This window comes from Zeus faber, assembly GCF_960531495.2.
Source record: "Zeus faber genome assembly, chromosome: 6".
Lineage (NCBI taxonomy): Eukaryota > Metazoa > Chordata > Actinopteri > Zeiformes > Zeidae > Zeus > Zeus faber.
In genome coordinates, this window is record NC_137201.1 from 32,921,363 (window position 1) to 32,932,000 (window position 10,638).

The 10,638-nt window shown below is 45.6% G+C and overlaps 2 protein-coding genes across 2 annotated transcripts in view; one reads left to right on the forward strand and one right to left on the reverse strand.

Annotated features, from left to right (window-relative positions):
* megf11 (multiple EGF-like-domains 11) overlaps positions 1-3,594 on the forward strand; it is a gene marked incomplete at its 3' end in the record, with an annotated part of 63,333 nt that extends 59,739 nt beyond the window's left edge. Inside the window, exons 22-24 of the mRNA XM_080003101.1 lie at positions 1,796-1,840; positions 2,365-2,571; positions 3,416-3,594. Coding sequence (XP_079859227.1) covers positions 1,796-1,840; positions 2,365-2,571; positions 3,416-3,594 — 431 coding nt within the window. The remainder of the gene's footprint in view (positions 1-1,795; positions 1,841-2,364; positions 2,572-3,415) is intronic.
* A 2,999-nt stretch (positions 3,595-6,593) lies between these two features.
* On the reverse strand, positions 6,594-10,414 carry rab11a (RAB11a, member RAS oncogene family). Its single transcript, XM_080002762.1, has 5 exons — positions 10,265-10,414; positions 9,133-9,328; positions 8,593-8,786; positions 7,973-8,053; positions 6,594-7,375 (listed from the first exon to the last, which is right to left on the reverse strand). The coding sequence occupies exons 1-5, from the start codon at positions 10,302-10,304 to the stop codon at positions 7,239-7,241; spliced, it is 648 nt and encodes a 215-aa protein (XP_079858888.1). The 5' UTR covers positions 10,305-10,414; the 3' UTR covers positions 6,594-7,238.
* Positions 10,415-10,638: the final 224 nt, after the last annotated feature.

Sequence of the window (10,638 nt, forward strand, 5' to 3'; positions counted from 1 at the left end):
CCCAATCGGGGGCCTTTCTGTGTGGAGTTTGCCCTTTCTCCCCGTGCTCACATGCGGTTCCCTCCATGTATCATCCTAAGAACCCCCACTGAAAACACGCACAAGATCGTCTGACCAGCGATGGAGCAGAAAGACAAGCTAAGCCTGTCCAGTTTAATCTTCATTTAAATAGATAAATACTTTATTAATGCTCTGCAACCTGTGGAGCAGCGTGGAACTTGATGCCGTGGTGTTGGTTTTTAGATCTGGTTTGTTGATTAAGTGTGTGTGCAGCGGCGTGAGAAGTGATTTCTCTAAGGTCATTACTGTAGTTTAAACTCCTCCACTGAGCCCTTCACTCAGTCCTGCAGAGCGCTGCCAAAAAGGAAATATTTGCGTAAGGTGAATAATTCACGCGGCTGTTGTGGAAACGTGCTAATTACACCCATAACTACTGTGTTTGGTAAACCAGTGTGTGCTGTCATGTTGCATCTCCTTACCAAAAACACTCTGTAAACACTGGAATCACTGTAGAGGAGCCGTCCTTCAGTGAGCAGCAGTCCCACACAATGTTCTGCAGTGCCACACATTGTGTGGGACTGCAGGCCACTTTCACATTTCACGTTTTTCTTTGCTTGTTGCAGCACATTTATTTACTATACTTTTTTGTAATGCAGTTTGTTAACCAGTGTTTTTACTAGCGTGCATTGCCGACACATTACAATGAGAGTTATAGTCTGAGAAGTTATCACAGTGTGTATTGTCATGGCTGAGCGTGACTCCCTGTGGCTCGCCTTTGGTAGAAAAAGAGTGAACGAGGACACGTTAATTGGCTGTGACTGCCGCTTTCTCAGAAACATCTTAACCAATCTGCAAAACACCACGGAAACCCTGCAGCATGGGTGAGAGTCTGAACGCAGCAGAAACAGATGTCAGTGCAGCACTGAGTCAAGACGTGAAGTCCCTCTCTACATCAATGGGACTGAAACTGGAGCAAAGACACAACAAGCGAGTCAAATTATAGAGACAAAATAATTAAAATAATAAAGATTGCAGTATTATTTTTAAAATCTCCTCTTATGTTCAATAGTCATTTAAAGAAATATGAAATAAAATAAATGGCATTTTGAGGTCAATATCAAGGTTGCAATGAGACAGAGTTTACTGAGAGTCAATACACTGTCAAGTCTACCTACTACTTCCAAATTTAGACCCGAGACCAAGTCCATATCTGACTATTTCAACTGTGACTCATAGAATAGAGATCGGACCCATGGATTTGTGAATTATGGTACCATCATCTCCCCAGAGGCTGGAGGGATTTAGACACTGTCTCAATCTTAATTCCATGTGGAATCCATTCAGAGGTTCAGAAATGTGAGCAAACAACATTTCAATGTTAAGGGTAAAGTAAACATTGCTGGGATGGAAAACTCTGTTGCTGATAACGGTTTCCCTCCTGCGCTCGCGGCGTGCACTAGCGTGAGTATCCAGCCTGTGTGAACTCCTGTTCAGGCCTTGATGTGAATTCCTAAATGGGCTGAAAAACACATTTAGAACAATAACTGCAACTGCTACTGTCTAAACGTTGCATGCATTCCTCTCAATGTTTAGTTAGGTTATGGTCTGTAACAACAGATGGCTTTGTTGTTCTGTTGCTTCGGCCTCACGTGACGACCACACCAGGTCATTAGCAATTGTCTGTTCAACCTCTGCAACAGTCTCATGAATGGTGTCTCATGTTGACGTCTTTGAAAACAAGTCGTGTGAGATGTGAGACAAAGATTTACGACTAACGCTTTTCAATTTGTCACAGATGTTCAACAAGGGGAGACGCAGGCACAGAGAGGATCCAGGAAAGGTGAGTAACCCGTGCGCACACCTGTATATCTGTCACTTGCAATACAACTTCCACACATTACCTGTCTGGTCCTTCTCTCTCTTTCTCTGGCAAAACAATCCTGCGTCATCTTACTTTCCCTCATTTCGGCACAGATGGCGGCGGTCTGAGCTTTCGTGTTCATTTCTCTCTGTGGCTCGGAACCCAAAACAATCCTGCGTCTCCCACGTGGAGCAGTCAGCGGAGGCTCCTGCGGGGGCTGGGATCAGTCTGAAGGAGCTTGTGGTCTCTAATGAGCTCTCATCACACTGATGAGATGTTATGGATGAGTGTTCCACTCCTCCTCCTTCTGTACCCTTGATTGTGAGAAGCGGCAGCGGTGTCGGGCTTCATCATTCATTCATTTTTTAAGGCTGCACACTCAATGGTCCCTTTCTAACTTGGGCGATAATTTCGGATTCATAGTAGCAAGCGCCGCGTCTCATTAGTGGCGGTCTCGGCCATCGCTGATCCCACGGCGTGCCCCCGTTCTCCTTCTTCTTCAGATTACATGAAGAGCTCCATGTGCAGCAACAGCTCCTTTTCCCTGAACAACGAGAACCCTTACGCCACCATCCGGGACCCGCCGGGCCTCGCCTGCAAGCACACGGAGAGCAGCTATGTGGAGATGAAGTCGCCCTCCCACCGCGAGGTACCCTTCGGGGGCACCGCCACGCTGCTTGGCAGCGGCACCAGGAACGTCTACGAAGTCGGTGAGTGAGTTTGGGGCTGGAGGGGCCCGGGGGAGGGGTCGGGTCCTGACGGGTTGTGTCACCTACTTTTACGGCTTTTTGTACGAGGGACGAAAAATCACCTGGTCACGTCTGAGTGAGGTCACCATGCAGATGAGTCCACAACGCTTCAAATTAACAGCAATGACAACATTTCACATTACATAACGTCATTCAGCAGACCCTTTTATGCAAAGCCACTTAGAATAGGTACACTTTGTCTGAAGTAGCAAACAAACGGTATATCAGTCATAGCTAACCCTTCAACAGATATCTATATATCTACCTTCTCATATTGGGTTAGAGTTAGCTAACGTGTTTTTGTTATGTCATTGAAATGAAATATAAACTGTAAACCGTAGCCTTGGATAAGATCTGTGCTCAACATGGGAGCTTGTTAGATGGGTTCTTCTATATAAGAGGAGGGGGTCATTATGGGTAAACACGACTAGGGTGACAACAGGTCATTTCATTGGTCAGGCAGCATACCGTAGAAGGATGAGTCAACTGTAACGAGGAGGGTGCCTGGAGGTGTGCGTGATCTGAGCACGAGCGCGTCCTTTTGGCTAGAACGAGGCGGCATGCACGCTCCACGTCCTCCATCTCTCACGGAAACGGATGTTCATTTGTTTCTTGTGTAAAAAACCCTTCAGGCCTGTGAGCCCGTCCACCCTGACCAGCCACGTGCGCCTCGTCGTTCGTTCTGAACCCTGTGTGGTCGCTCACACCCTCTCGTGACAGTGTCTTCGCTCGTCCTCTGACCCCCCGTACCCTCCCTTTCCTTTCCTCTTTTTCCAAACCCCCTATAATCCCCCGCCCCCTGCAGAGCCTACAGTCAGTGTACTCCAGGGACTCAATGGAATGGCCACCGGCTTCTCCCAGAGCCCCTACGACCTTCCCCGAAACAGCCACATCCCGGGACACTACGACATCCTCCCCATGCGCCACAGCCCCACGCACACCCCGCCGCCGCCGCCACCAGAGAGCCCCAGCTCCTTACTCTAGAGACCTGACCCTGACCCTGACCTCAGCCCCGCCCGCCAGGCTCCAGGCAGGAGATCAGCCGCCTCTCCCTCCGTCTCCACCGGTGTTTAATACGTTTCTGAGACGTGGAGACGGGGGGAGACCCCCGGATCCGCCAGGACTTCTGCTTTGGCTGTGAAGGAGTGAGGGACGGACGGAGAAAGGAGTCTCCTCCCATCTCCAGGGCTCCCATACACCAGCGATCATTCTACTGTTATTTTGTCATATCAGCCTCTTCACCAACCCTCACAAGTGGAATATAACCTTTTTGGGAGGGGGGCAGACATTTGGATGGTGGGGGGCTGACTTTCGACTGGGAGAGTGTGATCCCTGCTTTCATTTCAGCTCTTGGTTTGGACTTTGTATTTCAGGAGTCAGGTGTTTAGTGTCGCTGTAGTATGGAGTCACGCCACAAAGGAAAATGCCACAAATACGCTTGACGATGGATTTTCCGAGCTGATTTTGATAGTCAAACCAAGATCAATGGCCATGACCATCTACTCTGTGAAGAAATCCTCTGAGAATAAAACATGCTGGATTTAAGGTTCCAAACAAGCATGGATAGGTAGTGAGTATTGAAACGTCCTTTGTTCGCTGTTGTTGATGATCTCTGTGACTCCAGGTTTAGTTTGTTGAACGTGGCAGCGGGAAGGACCGCCGAGCGTCTGGAGCTGGGTCCCTCTGAAGCTTCAAAGGGAGGATCCGGCCAAGACAAGAGTCTGAATTTGTGTTTTCTCTGTGAATCCCCCCTTGATTTAATCTAAGTTTACAGAATTTTAAACCATGGAGTGTTTAAAGGGAAACACTCTCACCATTGTTTCGTATTCATGATGCGATTTTCTTTATTTATTGATTTATATTAGTCATGGTGAATTTTGTTAACGTGTCTCTAGGATTTAAAAAAAAAAAGAAATATCTCTCTCTCTATATATCTATATATGCGCATGAGATAATGGTTACTTAAATATGTAGATAACACAATTTATCTTGTGAGATGACGGTGTCATTTGTGCAGTTTTTGAAGTTGCTTAATCTGTTCTTTATCGAGTTTGCGAACAAGGCATCACCAAACATTGAGTTAAAAACACTCACAGAAGGAACCATGTGTAAAAACAAAAAGCCCATGTGTAAAATAATTGACATTTTTATGAGGCTTATTACATTTTTACTGCTTTATTGAATTTAACTTATTCATTCACTATGTGAACCCCCTGTAGAAGCAATAACCAGTTTGACAATCGATGCCAGGACAGAGTTCCACCAGCTGGACGTTCGGTGTCTCAGAGCCGTGTGGTGACTTTTAACCGTGTTTCACAGAACTCTTCCCCCTTCGAGGAGGAACGTCTCCAGGGAATGGACCTCCAGTCGCTGTCATTTTAATGCTGCTTGTTGTTTTTTTGGTATATAAATTCAAGATTAAAAGCCTATGCTGCCACCAGAGACCGGTCTCAGTCAGGCGTTTTCACTGCTCAACTTTAATGCTGCCATCTGGGGGATTGCACCATGGGACATCAAGAAGTCCAGAGTGACCCCAAGCATATGGCTGCATGATGAGATAATTACTCCGAATTATCGAAGAGGTAATTATTAATAAGTTCTTAAAAACGTGAAAGAAACAGGAGGCAACAGTGAGATATTTGTCATTTTGTATTTAGCTAGTCATGACGGTGCCATCAGTGCCATCACATCATGGGCACCATGTTTTCCAGAAGCACAGAGAACGTCAACCTTTTGAAGGCAGGTGATCAGAGAAGACGGAGCTTCATTCTTTCCAAGGAACTAGTGACAACCATGACAACAAAGGAGGAAACGCATTTAAATCAGAATTCATTCAGACGATGGCAACAACATGGAACCGTAGTGCATTCATTTTGATACAGAGTGTGCTAAGTGGTCAGCAGAGAGGAAAGTCCGGGTTCAGAAAGTGAAATTCCACTCCGGGATTACAGGTCAACCATGTGGATTTGCTAATCGGCATCAACCCAGTGAAACAACTGATGATCGGCGCAGGGCTGTCGCAAAAACATGGGAACAGGACATTTACTTTCTGAACCTGGAACTTTCCACTTCTGGTCAGTGCAAAAATAAAAACAGCCAATAGTAAGGCATACGTGTCCGGTTCTGCCTGCTCAACACAGAACTTCACACCTGAATAATGGATCGGGTGGTTTGGTCCGCAGAGCGCGCCGCACATGCACAAACTGCCACCAGGTAAGAAGCTCAGCGCTGACCAGCACAACACACCAGCAGCCTTCGTTAAATAAGGAAACAACATTACAGTGGAACCTGCATTTATCCTGAGCAACCAGTAGTGATTCACTTTGAAGATTTCTTTAACATCCCTGATAAAAGCAAGAGTTAGTAATATGTCTAAACCTAAAGCTATGCAATGAGATGTGATTTTCCCTCCTGGAAGTTAAATGAGCGTCTTGGAGGAAGAGAGAGAGGCTAAAAGCTGAAAAGTTTAATGTGCAAGACAGAGGAGCCTTTACAGGACATTCTACTTAAAAAGGCACGAGGCCGCTGCTTGTGTAATAAGGCAGTTATCATTTCTGCTGCGACGCCGGATCCATTACTGCTGATGAAGGGAAATCCCTGCGCTCCCTCACTGAGTCACAACCATCGGGGCTTTTGTTCCAGTTTGTCCTCCAATCCAACTCCAGTTTGAAACTTTACCCTTCCCCGCTCACAGACTCACTGAAAGAATTCCTCCCAAACGCTGTGGTCTGTGATGTGATCCCCATCACACGGCCTGGAGGTCAGTTCAGCCGTGTGCACGTTACACCGGCGCTCCTCTGCTTTTACCTTTCCAAACAATACGGCTATGGGGGCATAGAGACTGGTACTGAGTGTAACAGCACAGCGCTTTTGTTGGATTCCTCACACAGAAGTCACGCATTGCTGAGTTCAAGGTTCGATTCCAACGCAGTCACACAACAGATAATTAACCGGTGAGCGGCAATCAGGACACAACACTTAAATCAAGGGAGATAATATTACAGCAATTAATATTACAGGGTATGTGATACAATAACATGATTGTTGTATTTTCGTTGGATCACAAACGCAGTTTAGATAATCTCAGTGACGCTTGATTGCTGATTGAAAACATGTCACCGAGGCCTCGAGACACATAAACAAGACGTTAAAATGAGATATGAGTAGTGGAGCACCATGCAGGTCAGAGCGCAGGCATTTCCCTTCGATGTGTGAGTACCTAAACCGCTAAAAGTTACGTTTCATTTCATGTCGCTACAAGCACTGCGTTTAAATAGGAAAAGGTGTACATTCGATGAATCGCAAGCAGGCGTTTTGAGTCGTCTCAGTGTCCTTAAGATATGATAAGATTAAGATAAGATCCTCATCTTAAAAAACACACTGAGACTGCGTCCACAGTTTAACGCTGTCAGAGATAAAACCACAGGGAGGGGAGAATGTCGTTGCAAAAGGTACAGATTACAGAAAAATTAAAAATACTTAAAAATAATAAGATATATAGAGAACCCTCTGAGTGGATTGGGTGATTAAAATTTTGCTTATATATAAAAGCTTTTCTCTGGCAGAGGAAGGAGGTGTGTTCCTATCTGCGGGAGGTGCTTCCAGGAGGAGGACACTCCCTCCGTGTGCTACACGCTCTGACAGCACTGCATCTTTGGCTTGTTCTCCGTCGGCTGCACCTGGATGTTGACCACGTTGTTACTCGGCGACAAGTCGCTGTCTCGTTTATCCGTCATCTGCTTCTGAGAGACGATGTGGTAGATCGCTGCGGAGAGGTGGACAATGATAGATGGTAAGGGGGGGGGTGCTTTTTTTAGGCTACATGGATGGAGATTTTTATATATATATATATATATATATATATATATATATATATATATATATATATATATATATATATATATATGAAAAGATGAGAAACATTCTTTTTTTCCAGTCCCATAAATTCTCCCAGTGCAATGGGAGGCTTGCGTAAAGCAATTACCGGATGAAATGTGATAGATAGCGCTGGTGTTTAAAGATTTATGGTTTGACTGCACTCTGCTGTCCAGAGACTGAAGGGAAGGTTCAACAACTGAGCTCAACTGCAAATCATTATTCACAACCCGCTGAGGGGACAGAGCATCCAGGCTACAAGGCCGGGTCATTCATTAGCCGTCCAACACACAGAATCAGTATTCAAGGCAGTCAGGTGGATCGCTTATAAAGTGACTGACTTTTGTGTCTACATAATACACGCGGCTTACAAACTCATATAGAAATGTTACTTTGAAAAACCCCAGAGGAAAATAAAAACTTTCACAAGCAAGTCTGCAGCAGTAATGGTACCATCAAAAGGAAAATAACACAGAGGAGGACTCACCGGTGAGGATTGTCTGAAAGGCCGTCTCCACGTTGGTGGAATCCAGAGCAGAGGTTTCCAGAAATGAAACACCATTTTTCTCTGCAAGACAGAAACATACAATAATACACAGCAGCTGATGTTGGTGCTTATAATAAAGGGACTGCACACAGAGGTCCAGCCTGGAAAACAGCTTCACATGCTGTCATTCAGGAGAACAGGTTACATTATGTTAATAGCAAAGAACGTACACAGTCTTGAAATGAATAATGACATTTTCAGTTACAATAGCACTGAGATCACTAGGGTAGACCCTATGTTTTAATTGTTTCCAGAGACTGATTTAGTCACAAATACGACATGAAACTATAATGGTGTTTGATGAAGAAAGGATTAAACGCAAACTCCAAGAATCTATGTCAAGTTGGTACCGACTTTAGATATAATTTTCATCAGTCCATGTATTGGAGCAGATACGTGATATGGCATCAGCATCAGTTCATCCTGAGTAATAGCCTATTTACCAAGTACAGAATAAAAATAAACGCACCTTGTTCGGAAAATAAAAATCGGGTTTGTATTTGTTACGGATACGAGAGTAATGTTTAATGTTAACTGCTTAAAAGGGTGTAGCATCTCACCTGCAAAAGCTTTCGCTTCGTCTGTAGGAACTGCCCGTAGGTGGCGCAAGTCGCTCTTATTCCCCACCAGCATGATCACGATGTTACTGTCGGCGTGGTCTCTGAGCTCCTTCAGCCAGCGCTCCACGTTCTCGTAGGTCAGGTGCTTCGCAATGTCGTACACAAGCAGAGCCCCCACGGCCCCGCGGTAGTACCTGGTGGAACCCGTAGGGGGACAGACCATACTGAGGGTTAGTATGGGATGGATAGATAATCTGTAGTTCTCTATCTATCTTTTTCAAAGACAGACAGACAGATAGAAAGATCTCCCTGCATCATATTTGATACATAGCAGATACTTTGAATGCATTACTATTGATGATAATAATAATAATAATAATAATAATAATAATAAGCTGCAAACACTTTGTTTTAAGGATTTTAAGGACGCAATGGTTGGTTACCACTGACCTGGGCAATGACAGTATAGTTTATGCAGAACCTCCTGCTGAGGTTTCTTTTTTATTTATTTATTTATATATTATAAAAGTCCAATCTTACGCGGAGGTTATGGCGCGGTAGCGCTCCTGTCCCGCCGTGTCCCAGATCTGGGCCTTCACCGTCTTCCCATCCACCTGGATGCTGCGGGTGGCGAACTCCACCCCTATCGTGCTCTTGCTCTCCAGGTTGAACTCGTTTCGGGTGAAGCGGGACAGCAGGTTGCTCTTCCCGACACCGGAGTCCCCGATGAGAACCACTGCAAGAGAGAAGAGAGGGTTTGTGTACAAAGGGGTGACAAATCACATTTACTGCTATTTCAAGCCACTCCGAACAACACAAGATTCAGGGTTTGTATCTGTCGCAGGCAATCATATAAGTACAATCCAGTGAAATGGTGAGGGGCTAACCCCAAGAGCCGTGTAAGACAAAGTTGGTAGAATAAAAATAGAAAAAAGTCATAATAAATATGAAAAAATTGAAAAAGGAGCAATGTATGTATGTGAGTGTGTGCGTGTGTGTGTTGTAAATGTACAACAGTGCTACAGACCGAAGGTTTTGACAAGTTAACAAGTATACAGATAGACGATAGATAAGATCAAGTTAGATACACAGCAGACACCCTGCATTGTTCTCATAATAGTAATAATAATAATAATAATAATAATAATAACGTTCGCAGATATTACCACTCCCTTTCAGTTGGACACTCAGGTAATTTCCTGGTTTACGCCGATCTGGGCAGTGACAGATAGCGCAGCTGTAGCTAAGCTAAGTTAAATTTTACAGTCAACAGTTGTGTATAACCCATATATATATATATATATATATATATACACACACTCATATATATGAACATATATACACACAAACACGCACATTTAACGTTCTTTTTCAAAGGGAGACATTTAACGCGAGACCTTTTAAGACAAATAGTCGTAGTTCAAGTCATTTCTACGGTTTAACGTATCCGTTTCATTTACGCTAGTTTAATTCACCAGAGCAGCACGGGCGGGCGGGATTTTGCCCCCGCTCACGGTAGCGTTTTGTCTTATTCTAACCGGGCCCGCCGGAGTCTCAAACCGAGCCCACCGCGCCGCTCGGTCGGCGGAAGAGACGTTACCCCAGAAGTGTCAAGCTAGCGCGCTAGCCTAGCGCCAGCCGCGACATTTTTGACTGTTTACCCAAACGTTACCTTTGAAGAGGTAATCGTATTCATCGTCTCTGGTCCCCATTTCCCCGGGCGTCTCTGGATCCGCCGGTGACCGAGATAGAACCGGGCTGTCCTGTCACTTTTCTTCCCGAACGCGAGCACTTCCACCCGAGCAGGACACTGGGACGCGGCTAGCTGGCTACCGGCGGCCACGCCCTGCGGGGGCGGGGCTTGCGTTGCGATACCGGAAGTGGAATTTGTACCCCTTTACTAGCGCGGCGGACGCTTCCGACGCAGAGCGGGGTCGCGGGGTCGTGGGGTCGCGGGGTCGCGGTGTGTATTCGCGGTTGAAACGGAAACAAACGGAACCGCGGCGAACGGACAGGGCGTTTGGAAGTCACGCTGCGCCCCGTTTA